Raw genomic sequence first — 22,533 nt, 5'->3', positions numbered from 1 at the left:
AGGTTTATATTAATTATCTTTAAGTCATGTTTAAATCTGGGTCATGTGCGGTCAAAAACTAGATCATTAGGTCAAATCATAGGAAAAGCTTGTTAGCACTCTAGAGGTCACATTTATGACTGTATGTTCATGAAACTTTGTCAGAATGTATATGTTGATTAGCTCTAGGCCAAGTTCGAATCTTAGACAAACGGCTACAACGGTAACGAGTTCCATAGCTTATACGTAAAACAACAACATGACCGATGATAGTGGCGGAGACTTTGGAAGCGACATAAGACAATGAAAACGGCGGTAAAGACACTGGGAGATATTTACGAGAATGCATTAAAACGGCCACAGTGGCAGATACAAACGTTAACCGGAACGTTCATGCACATGCATTTTTATGCCCCCGAAGGTGGGCATATTAAAATCGCACCGTCCGTCCGGCTCTGTAACTTTCCCTTGTATGGACAGATTTTGAAATAACTTGCCACATGTGTTCCACATACCAAGACGACGTGTGGCGTGCAAGACTCGTGTCCCTACCTCAAAGGTCAAGGTCACACTTAGTGTTTATTTACAATGGAGTGCTGCATATAAGGACATAGAGTATAGGTTGTCGTGTCCGGGCTGTAACTTTCTCTTGTATGGACAGATTTTAAAATAACTTGCCACATGTGTACCACATACCAAGACGACGTGTCGCGTGCAAGACCCGTGTCCCTACCTTAAAGGTCAAGGTCACACTTAGTGTTTATTCACAATGGAGTGCTGCATATAAGGACATAGAGTATAGGTTGTCGTGTCCAGGCTGTAACTTTCTCTTGTATGGACAGATTTTAAAATAATTTGCCACATGTGTTCCACATACCAAGACGACGTGTCGTGTGCAAGACCCGTGTCCCTACCTTAAAGGTCAAGGTCACACTTAGTGTTTATTCACAATGGAGTGCTGCATATAAGGACATAGAGTATAGGTTGTCGTGTCCGGGCTGTAACTTTCTCTTGTATGGACAGATTTTAAAATAACTTGCCACATGTGTTCCACATACCAAGCCGACGTGTCGCGTGCAAGACCCGTGTCCCAACCTCAAAGGTCAAGGTCACACTTAGTGTTTATTCACAATGGAGTGCTGCATATAAGGACATAGAGTATAAGTTGTCGTGTCCGGGCTGTAACTTTCCCTTGTATGGACAGATTTTAAAATAACTTGCCACATGTGTTCCACATACCAAGCCGACGTGTCGCGTGCAAGACCCGTGTCCCAACCTCAAAGGTCAAGGTCACACTTAGTGTTTATTCACAATGGAGTGCTGCATATAAGGACATAGAGTATAAGTTGTCGTGTCCGGGCTGTAACTTTCTCTTGTATGGACAGATTTTAAAATAACTTGCCACATGTGTTCCACATACCAAGACGACGTGCCGCGTGCAAGACCCGTGTCCCTACCTTAAAGGTCAAGGTCACGCTTAGTGTTTATTCACAATGGAGTGCTGCATATAAGGACATAGAGTATAGGTTGTCGTGTCCGGGCTGTATCTTTCTCTTGTATGGACAGATTTTAAAATAACTTGCCACATGTGTTCCACATACCAAGACGACGTGTGGCGTGCAAGACCCGTGTCCCTACCTCAAAGATCAAGGCCACACTTAGTGTTTATTTACAATGGAGTGCTGCATATAAGGACATAGAGTATAGGTTGTCGTGTCCGGGCTGTAACTTTCTCTTGTATGGACAGATTTTAAAATAACTTGCCACATGTGTTCCACATACCAAGACGACGTGTCGCATGCAAGAACCGTGTCCCTACCTTAAAGGTCAAGGTCACACTTAGTGTTTATTCACAATGGAGTGCTGCATATAAGGACATAGAGTATAGGTTGTCGTGTCCGGGCTGTAACTTTCTCTTGTATGGACAGATTTTAAAATAACTTGCCACATGTGTTCCACATACCAAGACGACGTGCCGCGTGCAAGACCCGTGTCCCTGCCTCAAAGGTCAAGGTCACACATAGTGTTTATTCACAATGGAGTGCTGCATATAAGGACATATAGTATAGGTTGTCGTTTCCGGGCTGTAACTTTCCCTTGTATGGAAAGATTTTAAAATAACTTGCCACATGTGTTCCACATACCAAGCCGACGTGTCGCATGCAAGACCCGTGTCCCTGCCTCAAAGGTCAAGGTCACACATAGTGTTTATTTACAATGGAGTGCTGCATATAAGGACATAGAGTATAGGTTGTCGTGTCCGGGCTGTAACTTTCTCTTGTATGGACAGATTTTAAAATAACTTGCTACATGTGTTCCACATACGAAGACGACGTGTCGTGTGCAAGACCCATGTCCCTACCTCACGTAATTGACACGTAAAGGCAAGATCAACTTTTCATGTACTGACCTTTTTCGTAGGTCACTGTCACATTCGGGGGCATTCGTCACATACTGTGACAGCTCTTGTTCTAATACTAAATTATTATGTTGGAACAGTTGTGCATGTATAGGGATGCATCATAATTAAAAAGGCCACCAGATATGGACACTGGTTCATGAATTATCCATTCCGGTAACAACTCGTCCATCTCCGGCAAGCTTCGAGAAAGAGTGTTGGATACTGGCCAAGGTGTTCCGATTGATGAATTCTCAAATGCCAACTGATCGCGAACGACACCTATACACCGTTGATGTACAACGTAACCGTGAATCTCATTCAACCCCTTGACGTTCGTATTGAACGCAAATGAAGTAAATTTAGAAAGATATACAAACGTTATTTAGTGTCGCTCTCCATTTTCGATAGTTTCGCTCTGCTATGAAAAAAATAAATACAAAAAGACACTACGCAACAAATTTGTTTAACGTTGATACATTAATTGACATCATACTGTAACACCAAAAGAGTGTATCGTGCGACCTTAAACAAACTTCAACAGATCCCTTCAGAGAAAAGCATGCTCGACCTTGAAGGGGTCCACTAGTCTTTATATACACTAAATTCTCTATTCACACAGAGCTCAGGCTTTGCTAATTTGCATATTATCAACCAAGTTAACATACGTACTATGAATGTACATGTACTTCCGTTTATAACGGAATGTTATTATGAACGCACATCCGCCGCCTACAGCGGACCGTTACAAGAGCATATATTTCTTATACAATACTCATTTGAATATAAAGAATTATTCGTGTCTAGCCTTTCTTCAAAATAGAACAGTGCCAAAAAAGATGCTTGAACCATAGTTTTTATTGAAGTTGTGTTTTCTAACAACAGAAGCAAGCGCGTTATAACGTGGCAACTGCAACATGGTACGACCTGGCATCAATTTTCGAAACATCTTAGTATATTATATCAAGACCAAGGTCAGCACATTATTTTTGATTTGGTATAAATTGTGAAATATCCCCTTTTTAAATAGTTTTAAGGCTTGTAATGAAAATACTATTTGAGATCAATAAGATATTCAACTAATTGTTTTATAAAATCATATTAGATAAGTAATTTTGCTAAATGAATTAAGATACTTTTAAAAGTGAGTTACGCTTGAGCATTTTTGAGAAATTGGGGCCTGGGGCGTAAAGTCACTGATACATTTACAGTTATAAGTAGAATGAACCTATTTTGATTAGACTATAAGATTAACTGGCCTATAAAATACTCAGATTTTGTTCATTAGGGATTGGATCAGTCTATGATGACGATTGAATAAGGCCCCATTGGCATCGTTTTTGAAGAAAACAATACGAAAAGTATTTCTTTATTTGCATATTTTTCGGTTTGTAGATAAATTTGAATATGCAGACATACTACAGAAGTATTACTTTCACGAAATATTAAGTATTTGAAGCATTGAAAACACTTCAGAGATCTTGTTGAAAAATTATATGATAAAACTATCAATAATCTAACTGATAATAAAATCCATGTTATTACCATATGGTGATTTTCTAAAAAAAAAAGGTCACGTTGTTAAAACAAAAGATGATGATACATCTGGAAGCAACATATGACAACAATATTTAAAATTTCGGGACAACGGATATGACAGTAATTAAGGCGACGAGATAGTTTGAGAAAAGTAGATCCCGGCTTACACCGTTTATCCATTGGCGTGAGGACGGGTCCGCACCTCTCATCCCTGGCGTATGCCCATTGGCAGGGAAAAACAACTAAATCACATATTATACTCCTAGAGCAGATTCTTCAATCAAAGACAATTCCTTAGAGAGAATCATTTAGTTGTGTTAGAGTTATCGCATTATGATATTGTACTGTACAGTACAGTTCTAGTCTGTAAATAGTTGGAAAAAATAGTTTAGCGTAACCACATCTCCCGGTTTTGGTCGGAAGTATACGTAAATATTCGTTTTAATATCCGACTATTTTAATTGGTCAGATATTCATTCGTTAAGTTCCGCCAACTTGGGTGGTCTGCAACGGCTCTTCTACTTAAAGACTTTACCAATCAAAAGTCAAAGTGTTTACAGATTACATTTATAATGAGAAGATGACAGGCCCTCAATAGGTTCAATTTTGTTATTTATCATATTAGTTATGTTAACAACACAATAAAATATTTGCAATATTGTTTGTTTTTTATGTTTTATAAATTCTTCTGACGTCATCAGCAAGAAATATAACAGTGAGGGAGTAAAACGGATCATTTACAAAAATGCCTTACAACCAAGCAAACATGGATGAAAGAGACAATTATTTTGCTCCAAATTACCAGAATTATCAGGTACCTGTGACTCCCCCGGGATTAGAAGCCATATATTCAGCATGTAGGAAGTTATATCCGGACCAGCCAAATCCTCTCCAAGTCACAGCACTCGTAAAATACTGGTGAGTTGACTTCACATATTTCGAAGTTAGATTGTTCAGCCATTTTGCCTTTTTGGGGTTAATCTGTCAGAGAAAATATACAAAACAAAAGATGGTTAGAACTCAAACGTTTTTCTGTGAAATAGTTTGATGTATAGCAAAACACATTTGAGAAGACAGACATTTACGATGTATTTAAATTATAAACAATTTAAAAAAACAGTAATTATTTCTTCTAAATAATAGTTCATGTTTAACAAATTGAAATGTTATTAATTTTACCTAGAATTTCTATGATATTTTTAATTATTATTAATACAAAAATAATTAATTGTAGGACAACTAGTATAGATAATATTAAAATGTTGCATTTTAGGGTAACCACGAGTGAAAATATAAATTGTCAATGATCAAAAGTTAAGTAAAATCGATCATGCACTGATACTAAATAAGTTTATGCTTGAAAAAAGAATTCTGTCAAATTATTGACAATTGGAAATATAAATTGTCCATAATCAAAAGTTATGTAAATCCATCATGCGCTGATACTAAATAACTATGTTTGAAAAAAGAATTCTGTCAAATTTATTGACATCAGTAGGAAATGTGAGAAACATTACATCATGACATCCTTTCAAAAGAATTCTACCAGGATAAGTGTATGCTACTTTACATTTATTATGCATTATTATTCAAAACAGGAAACAATGTCCATTAGAGCAGTGAAAATATCATAATTGATATCTCACAGAAAAACATGAAAGAAATAGAGAAGAATTATTTGTTTTAGTAGAAGATTGTTGTTATTTCACTGTTTATAGCATATGTTGGGACACTATACCTGGTATAGCATAAAAAAGATACCTAACAGCGACAACTTTTGTCATTTCGTTGTTTATTTGCCTAAGCGGTCAATCCCACATTTGTTGACATCAACAATAGTCAGCCATTTCAGAAATGCAATCATGATGTTGATTGCCCAGACAGCATTTTGTTACAACTGTTTTATATTGGTTGTTGGTTTGCAACAAGTTCCGATAAAAAAAGCAACACTCAATTGCTTCGGCTCAGGTGTCAAAAATGTTCGGACAGAAATATAATTTTTCTGACAGGCTAAAACTTCCAAATGAAATGCCAGTCTGGTGGACTGGCAGAATTTTTTACAAGTTTGGGAAGACTGCAATGCTCTTTCTTTTGTTTAAAATCTCTGTAAGTTTATGATTTATGATGAACATAAAGAAGATACATTGCATAGTTTGCATTTGGAGTATTTTGTCTGTTATGTATGTAGTGTACAAACTTTCATAATATAATGAAAAATATAGATGATAAACTCATTTTAATGAAATCATGCATTGCTGTCTTTTTTTCCTAGATTATGTTCTTTATTATAATTAATATTTCATAAAAAATAGACCCTCAAAATATTTTTGGTTATTTTAAAGCAATAAACTTTATCACTTTTTTTTATCTTCTGTCGATTTTTCAAGCATTCTTGTTCATTTGCGAAATTGAAATTCCCAATTTGAGTCTAAGTGACATATTTGCCCCAATCAGAAAGACCCGGGCCCATTCCCATAATGATGAGGGAAAAACAATACTACTGAGGTAATTTGATATTTTCCTTATGAAATGAAGAGGACCAAATCTTATCTATTTAAAATTAATTATAGGACTTAGGTTAGTTTTTGTTAAAATGCATTTATCTAATTAAATGTGGTAAGGCATGATGCACCAAAAAATTAAATAATTTTTAGACAGTTGAAATGCATAAATTGGTCAGATAAAGGATTGTATGAATATAAAGAGAAATTGCAAATCTGCCTCCAGCGATAGAGGTTCAATAAAATCCGATTGATATAATTGTTTGTAGTTGGTTGTTTGTTTATTGACTATAATCTTTGAAGGGGGTCCTGGTTATGGCCACTCTCTATGTGGGGGATGTAGTCTTATTGATTTGATTTTATTCTCCAACAGAAAATAACCCACCTATCTACTACAGGTTTACCTATACCAATTCAATAAATACTTTTTAATTACACCTCAAACTGCAGTAATAGATGTCACTTGAGTCTTTGTATAGCAGTGGTATTTTGATCGCTTTGTTAAGATCAGATGGGTTCGTTGGTAGGAGAGAAGTCTAGTGAAATAAATTTGAATGAGAGAAAAATTGTCTTTTTCTATTTGTATGCTTGTACTGTTGGCCTGCAAATCTGAAATAGCTGCCAGGGAAAAATGTTAACAAAATAGGCTAAAGTATTTTTATATGATTTGTATTTATTTTGATTGTAGTTTGGGGTTGAAAAGAAAAAAATATTATTAAATATTTTGAATGCATTTGTACTTATGAGTGCTAAATTTAGCTAAAGAAAATAATAAACCACATAAAAATAGATTACCTCCTCAAAATTGTTTTTTACTTTAAGAGGCTAAGAGCACATGGAGGTTACTAGTTTTCAGTGTAGAAAAATTGACAAAAGATTGAATGTATGTAAAGTGTTATGAAAATCTGACATTCTTGTTGGAACTCTAAGCACAGTTTTATTGTTCCCAAAAAGCTGTTTACCACAATTCTCTGGGGTGGAAAGAAATTTGAGCCAGTTGTTTAAATTTTCTCCACTCAACTGTAGTAGGGTGTGGAATGGTAGACAATGAAAATGTCTTCAAAATCTTCCTTCTTATGTAACATAACACCAAATTAATCACAAAAGTGATTTTGTCTGATCCCCGTTGATACCCTGTATTGTCAGCCATTAGTTCTGTTATGTGATTTTTGCAAATTCAAATGACCAGGGCAGCCAGATACCAGTTTGTTTATAAACAAGAAACAATCACTAAACTTGCTAGGAGGTAATTATTTGTATCAAATTAAGCTAATATGCGTAAAGGCATCGAATTCGCCCAAAAAGGAGTTGTTGATATTTTTTCCCTTAAATTTTCACAGTTATATGTTTTGCTTTATCCTGACTGGCAACCATATGTTCACAACCATATGTTCTCTTTCACATGATAATCAAATGAACATAATTGTCCACATAACTGGAATAAAGATTTCCTCAAGATTAATGGCCAAGTTTCTCTATTTAGGAGAAACGCCCCACCCTAATTGGAAATGTTGTTTTAAACTTTCACATTCTGATGATGAATTTTTATTACTTGTCCCACAGAATCAACTTTTTTGACAATTCTGTTCACATATTTAATTTTTCAATTGTCTACATAGAGTGTACTTTATATGAATAGTACTTGCAGTAACCAACCTTATTTTAATAATTTAGTTTAGGTTTTTATCGTTCAAACAAAATCATAAAATAATGTACCAGTTATTTTTTAATATACTTTTTATATTTGAGCTAAAAATGTAGCGATGATACCATTGATGTAAAGAAAATACAAGATAAGCTTAACAATTTAGCCAAGTCACAATTTAGATAATGTTTTATTAACTCTTAAAAACTTCACAATGGTCCCAGTTCAGCGGATTATTGTAATATAGACTGGGGATATAAATTTGTCTTGCTGGCGAAGATGTATAAACATTGTAGGAGGGCATAGATTGGAGCATTGTTATTGTTACAATAATTCAGACCGAAGTTCTCCTTTAGCTGCAGGGGAGCAGGGCTGGTCATTCCTGATGTGCTAATAAAACTAGGTTCTGTCTATGACACGCATAATTATATATTCAATTTAGGTCCTTCTTGGTATTTGATGTACTTCACAAAAGTTTAACTGAAAGTTTTGCTGAAAATAAAAAGCAGAAATTGTAATGGCCAAATGGAAAATCATAGATATATAGTGAAAAATGGAATGATAATTTAAGCAAGTCTTAATTGGCACAGCTTTTTAAAAGTGTCCATACATGGGTTTTTTGCATGTCCAAAGAAGAGAATAACATTTAAGAAAAAATATTATTTAATCAGAGGCTCCAGGAGGGATAAATTCCCTGTTATGGGATTAGTATAGCTTCACGCTGTTGAATTTATGTCCAGACATTAAGATGCATGGATGAATTTTCAAATATGGGATAATTGATTGTGACCTCCACTAGTGAATAAACACCAATTGCTTGAGGGAAATTCAGCTTTGAAAGTCGACATCGTACTTGTCTCCCACGCTGAAGTAAAGTAAATAGTAAAATCACATTAGAGTAAGACCGGGCCGTGTATATTGACTTGAGATCGGAGATTATTATCGCTTGAGATAATGCCGACCCCCTGCGGACTGTAAGAGTGTAGAGTAGATTTCAATACTAGCGCAGAGACTCATTAAATTGACACAAAAATGACACTTCTAAGGCCCTTTGCTTCTGTTGCTATTATATTGAGATTTATACCTTGTTGACAAAAGCAAAAAAAAAAATGTAGTTTTAAAATTTATCAAATGTGGCATGAAGTTATTTACTAATTTATTAAAGTTATGCAAATTTCTTTCTTCATGGGTGATAATGATCTGAGATTTGATTGTAGCTGGTCGCAAAGTTTTCTTAGCATGTGGTTGAAAGATTATCATAAAGACAGAATTTATGAGAAATACATTTACATCAAAATACGATAAATTTAAAACTGCCGATATTAAATCTGAAATGGGTGATAGCCTGGGTTCTGTGATTATGGTGGCACGTAATGGTGCAGAATTGTCAAAAGACTGACCACCGATGGGGGGCTGCTCTGTTACGGCTTCGAAGTAAGACAAGAGTACGAGCTTTTATTCAGCTAGATGATAATATTTACATTTGCCATACTTGGGAACAATAGATTGAGCCACTAGGTGCTGTACAATGAGATTATCCTTGTATCTGTATTTTCATTAATTTATTTTAAATGACAAAAGTGTTATCTAGTAATACTGTTTAACTGGTATAGGATCTTGCAACTAAGCCTCAGATTTACCCCATGCTGAACTCGGCTATTTAATATGACATAGTTGTAAACAGAGTTGTAGTAATGTTACAATTTTTTATATCACTTTGTTTCTTTTATAACTCAATAATATCTGTAAGTGCTGGTATACAGGAACCTGCAACAGTTGACTTGTCTGAAAGCAAAGATTTGAACATGTTCATAAATGCACAAGTTTGTATTCTGTAGTTTGCTTCCTCTTATGCGAAAACATAATTGTAGGCATGATATTATGGACAAACTGCCATGAACTAGTATGATGGAAGTTTCCTACCGTACAGAATGTTTATTACACCCATTTCTTCTATCATTGCTGGAATCTCTTAGATACATGTATCTATGGTACTATTTCTTCAATGATCAGTTTTATGACAAGAGTTATTTACATGTTCTATACATGTTTCTTCCCTAGGCTTGGAGGTCCGGACCCACTTGACTACATCAGCATGTACGCGAATCCCGGCGACCCAGACAAGGGGGTCCCCCCGCATTGGCACTACATCAGCTTCGGTCTCTCCGACCTGCATGGTGACGGACGTGTGCATGAGTAAGTAGATTAAGGGGCTATATTCTATAATCTTCATTTCTTGGGTTCCTCTGCATTGTTACTACATCAGCTTCGGTCTCAGCAGGTTGAATGGTTTTTAAACTCCAGTTGTGAGTTTGCGGAAAACAGCAGAATGGAAAAATGATGTTGTTAGAAAGTGTTAGGATAAGTGATTCAGGTTTTCTTTAGATCAAGTATATATTGAAAAAAAATGACCAAAACCAAAATCTCAATCAATGAATTTATAAGAAATAAAAGCTAACATCTGTATCATTTAAAACATTACATTATTTTTGTTTATGTAAGAGTGAAGATTGTCCGTGTTGTGTATGTGGGCGTTTTGGGTCTACACCCACAACTGAGGGGATTCTATAGATAAGATAGGGACATTTCAATATTTATTTGACAGTTTCATATTTGGGTGGTCTGTCTGTCTTGTTTACAATGATTGCTTACAGTTTAAACAATAGGGGAAATTAAATTTCATTATAAGACTCAAAACTGTGTCCTTAGTAATATGAAGACAAAGTGCTTAAGGATGTCTTGAGAAGATCATTAATTTTTAAATGGTTACAGTACAAGATGGGGTATAAATGATATGGTAGAGCTATTGAAGCACTAGGAGGGGGGGCTTGTATTGTATACTTGAACAGGGATTGTCTATTATGTTAACAATTGATGGCTAGTATTTTTTGTAGGCCTAAGAACGCTCATGTCTGCAGGGGGGAGAATAATGTATTGTAATGAAGGATTCTTCCATATTTGCAGTAATCTTAAAAATGCCACAAGTAAAGCATTTGAAATAAAACCATTTCTATGAGCCGAGTCAGTCGCTCTTGTTTGGTCAATGTATTTCGACAGGGGCACCATAATTCAGTGTATAGGCCCAGTCATTGATTGATATTTTCAACAATGTTAACTAATGATTCTTACATGATTTTAGAAGTTTATTATATTGTGAAAAGATTATACCAAAGTTTTAGTTCCCACTTAATATTTTTTTTATGATTTGAAGAGTTTATTTTATTTGAAAAAGTATTTTTTTATGATTTGAAGAGTTTATTTTATTTAAAAAAAAAAGGTCATTTCTACGTTTTTAAGCTTCCTTTAATTTTAGTTTTTATCTTACCTGTAAAATGCATGCAAGTGCAAGGTTTATTGTCAATTAAAACTAAATTTGTTTAAATATAATAATCATTTTTGCTGTTTCATCGTCAATTAAGCTATCTACCTGTTCCATTTTTCGTCTCGTATTATGAGGTTTATCTATTGAGAAATCTAATTGACTTATAATACATGTTAGATTCAATTAAAATCCAATTGTAATATTTACATTCCATGGGATGACAAAACCTGCATGGTCATTCATAGTCATTATCATAGTGTTTATGGAATATGGTTTGGTTTAGTTCAGCAACATAATGGGGGGAGGAATAAGAGCAGTGTTTTTTCTCACCATTTTGGGAATGGGGCTGGGGCCTGTCTGACTGGGAAAATAGGTCATTTTAATTAAAATTTGGAAATAAATAACGAACCTTAATAATTTATAAATTAAGTGTGCATGCTGCCTGGGCATTTTAGCACACAAACACCTCAAAATAATTATGAGTTAATTCAGACTGATGTTCAAATCTTGATTATTAGAAAAGAATTGGCCAAAAGCAAATAGAACCTGAATATTCGAGAGGTCATGCATTTTATAAAGCTTTATAATTTCAATTGGAAATTAAACGAAACTTCTGTGATTGACTATCGATCTTGTCCTTTAAAAAGTAGTGATTTAATGGCGTACTTTTAAATGAATGGAAGATGTTTCTATTTATGGATATTAAGTATAATAGAAATCAGTAGAATTAAATGCATGAAATGTATTAGTTATTATCTGCTGATTTTCTATGAATATGTGAAGTTATTGTCAATATTTTGAAAAGGGGGCAATGGCGAAATTCCAAACTCAGTTTTCGGAACAGTGGTTTCGTGTCAGATAAATAGAAAATAATGTTATATGAAGTAAAATATTGAAATGAGGGGAAATTCGAAACTGTTTGGTATACAAGCCCAGTGAATAGAAAGATTTTAAAACTGAAAACAATGGAGTATTGATTGAATGATTATCAGTTTGATTGCCATTGTATAGCTGTGAACTTGGCAATTGGGCAAACTTGTTTTCATTGTATTGTCAGGACATACGGGACATTTAAATGTTGATGTTAAAGAAAGCTTGAATATGTTTTCTTTAAACATAATATGATCTGAAGATTATTAATATGGGTCATTTGTTATACCTGTTGAAGTGTAATAATTGCCAGCAGATTTGCTTTCGAGCCAAATTTTATTTTCTTTGTTTCATGCACATGTTTTAAAAAAAATTGCTACAGTTTAGTATAAATTTACCCCCTAAGACCTTTTTGGGAAAGTAAAACAAATGATTTGTTTATACTGTAACTCAACAGATAGCAATTTGTTTCAAAAAGGTTTAGACCTCTTGGGCGACATGGGTAGATGAATATATATCAATGTACATTAGAAATAATGTATTTTTTAATAAGAGCAGTGGTATCAATTTATATGGTGATTGTAGTTCATACTGAGTCATACTTGTATCTGTGGCTATTGTAGTCATAGTTCCCTCTTGCCACTGTGGTTCACCCTAGGGAGACTGCTATCTTTGTTAGATCAAAGTGATTCATAAAAATACTTCATTCATTTTAATATTCAAAAGTACATGTATTATAAGCATATTGTAACAGCCCGATAAAAAGCATGATATCTATAAAAAAAATATCATACCCCAAAACATGCTTGTATTTTATAAACATAAATTATAAATGCATGACTGAAGTATAAACTACAAAGCATGTTTAAGAGTACAGTTTTATCAATATTTATGGTTTTAATCATGATTTAAAGTTGTTCATGCTTTTGTGTGTGTTTTTTCCTTGCATTCCTTATATGTAAAAAGTCAGTATGTAGGACTATTTTGTAAGCGCATACAATGGACATGCAAGTTCCATATGTCTTAAAATCTCTTACATATTGCCAAAAAATGATTTTCTTATATCCAATAAACTATTTTTCTGCAATTTTGATGCTTACTGACACGACTGCGATTTGATAAATTGTGCATTTTAATGCAAGAAAATCCACAAACCGAGATAGTGAGACAAAAACAGTAAGCAATGGTAGATAAACATGCATGCCTACAATACCTAGCATGCAAATAATCTACACTGATGATCAAAAATATTCCCAATGATTTTTGACGGCTGCCTTGGCTTTAATTTCTGATGTAGATATTTCTTAAATTTCCATGAATGTTTCGTTTAAGGCTCATAGAACACATGTTATGAGAACAACATGTATAGTTCATTATAAAATTAATCGAAATCATGTTTTTGTTTTTAGATGTCAGGGTACAGATGGACCAAGTGGGTTCGGTTTTGAGCTGACGTTTCGTCTGAAGCGAGAACCAGGGGAGACAAATCCTCCTACATGGCCCGCAACTCTCATGCAGGCATTGGCTAGATACGTCTTTCAAACAGGTAAATACATTGAAATATTATGGAACACATGGGTTTTCATGATGGAGACAACAGTTGTAAGAATATTCAAGATGTTAAATTAATGATCTACATTATGGAATATATTTCTGCTCTCATACAGTGTATTGTTCTTTCAGATCTATGAATTTGTTATATTTCTATACATTTAGTTGTCAGGCCAATACAGAAATGAAGTATTAGAAAATGTTGATTTAAAGTTGGGTACTCATGTTCATCATAAGTTCATACTATGATAACATACATCTGAACAAAACTTTATTGTGAATATAACAGAGAACAAGGTGTACAGTGGCGACCATGTGCCATGGCATATTCCCCTGGATGGAAGCGAGTCTCGTGTCCAGCACATGTTAATGGCAGACGACCCGTCCCTCCACCCCATCACGACTCCGTTCGGCCCCGTGTGCTTTGTACAAATTGTGGGTGTGTGTACGGAAGAGTTGCAGGCCGCGCAGCATTGGAACGGCCCTGGGGTGATCGAACTCCTCCGCTCAATCTCACAGTAAGTAGAGGGCATTTGTTCTGTAGAAAAACAGGTACATGAAATACAAAAAAAAAATATGGTAGTTAAAGTTTTTTATAATTGACTGAAGGTAACTTTTCTAAATTATTAAACATTTAAATGGATTTTTTACGAATTGTATTTTTTCAATATGGTTTTCGTGATCAAATTCTTGTACTGAATAATTGTTTCATTTTGTGATTATTGAACTGGTTTGAACACAGATCATCAACAACTTTTCTCCTTTGATGGATTCCTTTGACTCTTAAAATGTCTAAAAAATATTTTTAAAATGTGTTTTGAAAATGCTTTTAACACTTGAAAACTGTTTTGTTCAAGTGATTATCAAATAAACAAGCACACGAAACATGAATTTTTGTCTCCAACCAGCAATCTTTAATCGATCATTATCATTATCGTGCACATGAATTGAGCCTTTGAGTTCTTTTAATCCTTTGTTTGATTTCTCATCTTTTATCACATGTCTTCATTTATGTAAAACAGTTCATACAGTTTGTTGATAAAGAAATATACAAACATAGGAGTCCAAACAAAATTCAGCATAATTTGATTTCGTACATGTGTTGTACAATACAGAAAGACTTTAGCCAGCTGCTTTTTTTAGGTTTTACATTTCCTTTCATGTTAGAAATATACAAACAGGAGTGCAAACCAAGTTCAGCATAATTTTATTTCGTCCATGTATTTGTACAATGCAGAAAGTCTTTAGTCAGCTGTTAAGTTTTTGTTTCACATTTTCTTTCAAACGCAGCTGAATAAAACAAAACTAACATTGTTGAATTATTTTGTGTTGCCTTGTATTAAATGAAGTTATACAATGATTATAAACTTAACTTAGTTATAGCTTCATGTCTTGTGAATATTGTTTTAAGAAAGTTCTATTTCACTGTTCTTTCAGAGCGGGAGGTCCATGGTTAATAACCGACATGCGACGAGGAGAATCGATATTCGAAATAGGCCCCACTCTCCAGGAGAAAGTGGATAGCGGAATCGAGCAGGAAGGATCAAACCTAAGTGGCGTAAACAGCAAGTGCTCATGGGAAGAGCCAGGAGAGAACGATCGAGACAGCCTCTCATTTAAGGATGGGATCGTTGACGATGATGAGGACGATGCTGAGAGGGGACATATATCTATCATTGGTGAGTTGTTCGATTATGGCTTAAGCATGATCATATAAATCATAGAACATATTGATATGGACTGAGATGGCCATTGGCTATATTCTATTAGCTGCTCAAGGTAGAAACAATTCTGCAACTCAAAAAAAATGAGGATTGAAAATTTCATATAAACAGTAAGAAAACAATATAAATTTTAACAAATATCATATCTACATGAGGTGTTGGAGGACGGACAAGCTAATCAGGTTAATAAGGTTGGCTTAACATAAAACAGTCAAACATAGAATTCTAAAGGACTGCCCTATTGTGTTAAACTTGGACTTAGATACCATGTCTGCTTCTCTGTAGTCATATTGTTGAATAAATAAGAATAAGCTTACAGACATCATGAAAATAAACAGCTGTTAAAATCAAGATGCTTCTTATTGTGTGAATTACAGGATTGTTATATTTCCAAAGCATATGTTTGACATAAGGTATTCTGCCAATGACATGCTAAAATATTGATGTGCTAAAATGTTGTGAATACATTTTTTCCTCTCTAATGAATATTAATAAAAGAGACAAAAAATTGTTGATGCATTGATGTCATAGCTGTGATGGGGGTCTAGCCAGTGGAGGCTGTTATTGGCTACCGCGATGTTTCCAACTGGCAGCTTCACAGTTTGCCATGATTCTATCACACATTGAAACATTCTCAGGGAATGTGGGGGGCCTCTACCCTCAGCGAAGACTTGCCCCGTGTGGTACAAACACCCTCATGGGAGGTTATGGGAAATGGATTTTTTGTCGCTTCAAGTCCTTTTATATAGAAGTTATATGATTCCCATGCAAAGCTAATTACTTGAGAACTTTATGGGTTTTATTATAGGTTTTCCTGTGGTTGGATTCTATTTCTGGTCTCCGTTCAGAGCTTGTTCAATACTTAGAATCATATTTCCCTGAAAAGCTATTTCAAGCATAGATCTTTCTAAATTGGCTAAGCAATTATTTCTGAACAAGGCAGTTGTTTAATTGGCTGAAATGCGGTTAATGAGTGGAGAAATGAAACAAAATAAACTGTCTGCTCCACTGATGCCACTGACTGTTTATTCCATCGTTGCATTATAGTCCTTTTTGTGTCTGTAAATTACAAATGGCTGTTCCATTTATGCATGTTTTAATAGTAGTCTCTTTCAATGTACAATTGGATAAATGATTTACTTCAACAATGCTGATTTCTATTTTCAGAATCTGACCAGATCAAATCAACATTATCTCGTGGGTTGGATCCACACTTACAATCAAAAATAGACGGTTTCAAGTGAGTATTAATGTCCTCATCCGTTCTTTGAAGAAAATAGTTCATTTCCTCGCTTTACAATAATCATACATGATATGAAGAAAATCAGGGCCCATATTAAATTATGTCTTAGGTCTTAAGTTTAAGACTCAAAGGCTAAATGAGTTAAAATGTCAAATTTTAATTTTAGAATTGCTATTAAAAACTGGTAAAATTGAATGTGTATGTTACAAAAAAACTTGCAAGTTTCAACTTGATACCCACATATTTTGTCAAAAATAATTAGTAGTAGTTAACAAAATTAATTTAATCATCAATTTTGATATACTTGTATCTGTTTTTCTCAATACTATATTTCAAAATAGTTTTAAGTGGAGAAAAATTACAAAATTGTTCTTTTATGGATTTTTTTTATTTATCTATCAAGCATACTGTTTCCATTTTATTTTGATGCCGTTATACTAGCATCTAAAATAACACACATTGTCTCTTACAGTCGGCCAAGATCACGGAAAGGGTCATTTGACAGTGTGGAGAGTTCTGACGCCCCAACGGAGTTGTTGCGGACACGAACACTGGAATTTGTACATCTTAAATTTAACTTGGAAGCAGCCTCCCTTTTACCTTTAGCATTGAGGTATTTATCAGTTTATTGTGGAGATTCAATTGACATAATCAACTGATAAAACTGGTATTTTTTTTTAAATTAAAATAAGTTATTTTTATCTGTACCCACTTAAGTCTTGTTTTCCTCGATAGATAATTTGAATCTTGGTCCAAGATTCAGAGACTCAATGCATATTATTACAAATCTTGAAAATGCTCATTTTTTTTCTAGGTCTTCACTGTTTCCTTACTAAAACTATATCTTTGAATTACAGAGGAAGGTTACGGCACGGCCGACATTTCACATTTATGAGTGCGACAAACGACTCTGCCATCACCCTTGTTTCACCGAGCGTGAATGGTTCGATAGCGGATGAGGAGCATCCATTTGCGGCCCACGGTTTGTGGCTCCAGGTTCTCCTTGCGGACGATTTCATTGAGGAAATGTGCATAGACCTACAGGAACTTTCAAATCCAGCTGATGTAAGCCTCATGTTTGACACGAATGATTTAATATGTATGACAGACATTTAAATACGAGAACTTTGATGTGCATGGGAAAATTTTGTTTCATTTGACATTATATTTAAAATATGGTTTAAAATGTTTTGATACTTTTAAAATAAAAATATAAAAAAACTACATATTTATGTGATATTTCATTAAAGAATCATTCTTGGCACTAAATGCAGTATGTTAATGCAGTTTAGATATTTAATAATACTTTCTCCCAAAGTTGACTATAAAACCTTATTTTTTCCAATTTCAGCTTTTGTTGCCAAAAACATACCGCTGGCCAGAGAGGCGATTGTGTATCACAATTCTCCCGGATGAGGCGTAGCATGTGTGTTGTACAATGCTTCATTGGTACGCCAGCACCCTGTCAGATGACATCACAAGATTAACCAGGAGAGGACTGCCTTTAAATACCTCCTAGACTTTTTTTCCTAATAACTGACTACGTAGACTACTTTTTGTTGCTTCTCGTTTTATCCTAAATGGCTACTTTTACACCATGTTGAATAAAACCGAGTGCATAACCACAACACTGTTTGATGGAATCAACAGAAAGTGAGAAAAAAAAAGAGAAAAAATCACCACTGAAAACAAATGGAATTTTATTATTTATGGAGTTTTAAGGCAGACCAACGGTGTAACTCTGACATTCGGGATGTTGCAATGATCTAGTCAACTTGTATAAATAATCAGTGACTGCTGGACATTTGATGGATTTGAAAGTGGAAACGCATGGTTTCAGTGTATATGTATGGCCTAGCTGTTAAAGGACCTGTGCTGTTAACATTGTTGGACTTTGTGTAATGTTAGCACCGACAAAAAGACTTTCATTAGACTTTGTGCTATTGGTGTTTTGTTCAGTGAGTTTAATAAACATTTTATGTTAATATAGAGCAAGAACAAGATTTTTTACAACTTTGTATGACAAAAGGCATTCTTGTATTGTATTCATAATTTCATATCAATACCATTTGTAAATAGAATCATATTTTGTTTGTGGGAAGCACCACATTTTTAACTAATATATATAAGTGGTCTGGTTCATGGACTCTTATTTCCGTGAACATGCCTTTGAAAATGAGATTATTTCAGGAATTGTTAAAACTTTTCGAACTGTGTAGAAATATCCATTAAACCCTGTATTTTAAAGTAGTAATCACTCAGATTTGTATATGCCCACCTTTGGGTGTATTATAATTTGTAGCTCCTATGCAGTATTGTGTTTGGAATGGGGGCTGGTAGATTTATTATAGAGACAAAAGTTAAAGGTGTATTTGTATTTTGTTGTTCAGTTTCAATTCAGACTGTTGGGTTTTCTCTGTCTTTCATTTTGAGGAAGTATGGTATATAAAATCTTTATATAAAATAACATCTGATTGGACATACTCACCGTGAACTCTTTTATCCATTGAAAAAAAACAACATTAAAACTTGAAATTAACAAAATGAATGTGCATTTTGGTTTAATAACTATTTTTGGGGCGGTTTTTTTATTCACATGATAAATAACTTGACAATGTAGTATTAAATTATAATATTATTATAAACAGGAAACTCAATATACAAGTATTAATTGTTTAACATTTTTTCTGACTGTCATACCTTTTAGATACAAAATGTACTTCAAGCACAGTTACATGCACAGATAAAAAATTCAGAAATAATACCATACTATCGAAAGTCATCATATTTTAATAAGGTGAAAAAACCTGATTGGCTTAAAGCTGCACTCTCACAGATAAACCGTTTTTACAACTTTTTTATTTTTTTACTTGGAAAGAGCAAATTTTTGCGTAAATATCTGCAAACCAATGATAAAAGATTGCTGCCAAAAGATCAAAGTGCAGGTTTCCATATTTCTTTTCGAAAATTAATGTTTTATGGTTTAAACTGTTATTAACGGTTAAGAAAAATGAATAAAACATCAATTTTTGAACTTAAATATATAAAAAGACGCGATCTTATTTTTGTCAGCAGTCTTATATAACTGGTGTCCATGCATTTTCGCAAAAAAATGGCTCGTTCCAAGACAAAATATAAAAAAAGTTGTCAAAACATTCAATCTGTGAGGGTGCAGCTTTAAAGGACGTATTTAATTTTTCCTATTTGTTTAAATTTTCTACTGTTGACATGGGCAGTTCGTTAGCATGCCCGATCTAGGAATATTTGTAACATATATAGAAATGTACATACATAATATAAAGTTCTTGTACACATCTCAAACCATTTGTAAAAATGCTGACACTGTAAAGTGCTATACATACTTCAAACAGTTTTAAATTCCTTAAGAAAAAGGAATGTTTGTTGACTTAATGATTTTATTTTTTTTTGTGTGCTTTAACAGAAATTTACTACCTATATATCTAAGATGTATATTTTTAGGTATTATTTAACTTATCCTTATTTAACATTCAGACAATGTTCTATTTCTGAACTTCTGTGTCTAATTCTTCTTGTTTTGTTTTTGAAGCAAAATTCTCGGCCACTCTCTGTAGATTTGTAAGTGAACACTTGCCGTATTTTTTTCTTGGCAGATTTTCTTCTTTTTTTCAATTTGAAAAAAAAGCTTAAAGTTTGAAAACTATTAAATTCCAACAGATTTGTGGCCCAAGTTTTCCTTGACTTAGTCTTTTCTGAGACTTAAATTCTAACCATATCTACAACGATATTTTTTCGCTGTGCTTTCAAAAGCACATTTCGATGTTTAGGGAATGGAGAAGACACATTGGACTTCTAAAGCGATAATTGAAAAAATAATTCATAAATCAATTATTTCATTTGTGAAAAGTTTCAGTTTGGTGTAATACTACGTTTTTAGTATTGTGGTGTTTATATAACAGTATGGCCTCTTCTCACATAAAATTGTTTTTTTGACAATCCTGTAAAATTTAGTATTTTCCTTGAAGAGGCGCACGTGATATCTTGTTTAAAAAAAAAGAAATGTTCTATGAAGCTGTTGTTCTTATGTCTTCTCCAGTATTCTGAGGAATACTCTGTATGTATTCTTGTAATTTGTTAATCAAAACATCACAGGATTATTATTTCACTGGAAAACCGGCAGTGGATCCTGTAGGAAAATGTTAATAAGAAGTTGTCAGAGTGATATTCTGATTTACAATAATATTCTAAAAAAAGGGTTATCCTTTCTCAATTTAAATTTCTTCGAAACTTTGTTGTTATTTTTAAGCCTTTATGATCTTTACTAGCCGGCAACATAATGAGCTAGGGTTGGACTTGTACTATTAAAAGGTGCGTCCAATAGATTATGTTTTTGAATAGGTTTGCTTTCTTAAAGCTTACGATCATACATGTATTTTAATTTTGGAAATGTTCATTTTTGTTCCATGCATGTACTGTTATATATCTGAAATTATATATTAATACTGGACATCATTGACTACACTTTTTATGGCAAAATATTTGATAGAGTACCTTTGATATCTTATAATCTCAATACAAGTTTAAAAAGCAGTAACAAAAAGTCAATATCACTTGTTTTTTTTTCAGATATGTTTGAAGATATTTTTGTCTATGATTTCGTTTAGCATGTATTTGTGCTTTTTGCTGGGAAGTTTTTGTCCCAGCAACCAGCTGTGTACTTGTCTTGTTAATGTGTTTCCTCTGGTTATATGACCACCTCTGAAAGGGTTGGTTTTCACTTCATACTTGAAATAAAATACAAAAACTTACTCCCAGATTTGCTTTCCTTTGTTAAAATTTCTGATGTGAAACAGGAATCGGCTGTGTACAGAATAATAGAAACTATTAGTACCTATATGGAGTACCTACATGGGTTATATTTACGGAGTACTGCAGGAAGTACCTATATGGAGTACCTTCATGGGGTATATTTACGGAGTACTGCAGGAAGTACCTATATGGAGTACCTACATGGGTTATATTTACGGAGTACTGCAGGAAGTACCGATATGGAGTACCTTCATGGGGTATATTTACGGAGTACTAGCAGGAAGTACCTATATGGAGTACCTACATGGGGTATATTTACGGAGTACTGCAGGAAGTACCTATATGGAGTACCTACATGGGGTATATTTACGGAGTACTGCAGGAAGTACCTATATGGAGTACCTTCATGGGGTATATTTACGGAGTACTGCAGGAAGTACCTATATGGAGTACCTACATGGGGTATATTTACGGAGTACTGCAGGAAGTACCTATATGGAGTACCTACATGGGGTATATTTACGGAGTACTGCAGGAAGTACCTACATGGGGTATATTACGGATTACTGCAGGAAGTACCCATAGGGAGTACTGCAGCGAGTACCTACAGGTGGTACCTATATGGAGTACCTACATGGGGTATATTTACGGAGTACCTACAGGAAGTAACTACGTGTACATGGGTACCTATAAGGAGTACCTTTAGATGGTACCTTAAGGGAGTACCTACATGCCTACCTTGACGGAATACTGCAGGGAGCACCCAAAGGCAGTACTACAGTGATTACCTATAGATGGTACCTTAGGGACAGGGTACATGTATAGTCATAATGTAGATTACTTCAGTCTAGTATAGATGTGCCATTTGTTATTCAGTGTGACTTCAAAGTAATCTTTTCATACAAGCTCTGAAAGTGTTTCCACTCGTATTGGGTGTCTGTATTCTAAATCACACAAATGGGTGTGCTTTTCT

At 34.2% G+C, this 22,533-nt stretch overlaps 1 protein-coding gene across 1 annotated transcript; it reads left to right on the top strand.

The window, feature by feature from the left end:
* Nucleotides 1-4,507: 4,507 nt before the first annotated feature.
* LOC128212021 (suppressor of fused homolog) lies at nucleotides 4,508-21,559 on the top strand. The gene is made up of 9 exons (XM_052917237.1): nucleotides 4,508-4,834; nucleotides 10,124-10,258; nucleotides 13,664-13,800; nucleotides 14,095-14,323; nucleotides 15,243-15,484; nucleotides 16,697-16,769; nucleotides 17,245-17,385; nucleotides 17,630-17,837; nucleotides 18,124-21,559. Exons 1-9 carry the CDS (start codon nucleotides 4,662-4,664, stop codon nucleotides 18,193-18,195), a joined length of 1,410 nt encoding a protein of 469 aa, XP_052773197.1. The 5' UTR covers nucleotides 4,508-4,661; the 3' UTR covers nucleotides 18,196-21,559.
* Nucleotides 21,560-22,533: the final 974 nt, after the last annotated feature.

Source organism: Mya arenaria, chromosome 12 (genome assembly GCF_026914265.1).
Source record: "Mya arenaria isolate MELC-2E11 chromosome 12, ASM2691426v1".
Taxonomy (NCBI): domain Eukaryota; kingdom Metazoa; phylum Mollusca; class Bivalvia; order Myida; family Myidae; genus Mya; species Mya arenaria.
The sequence above is the reverse complement of the archived record's forward strand: the minus strand, read 5'-3'. Positions and strand labels throughout refer to the sequence as shown.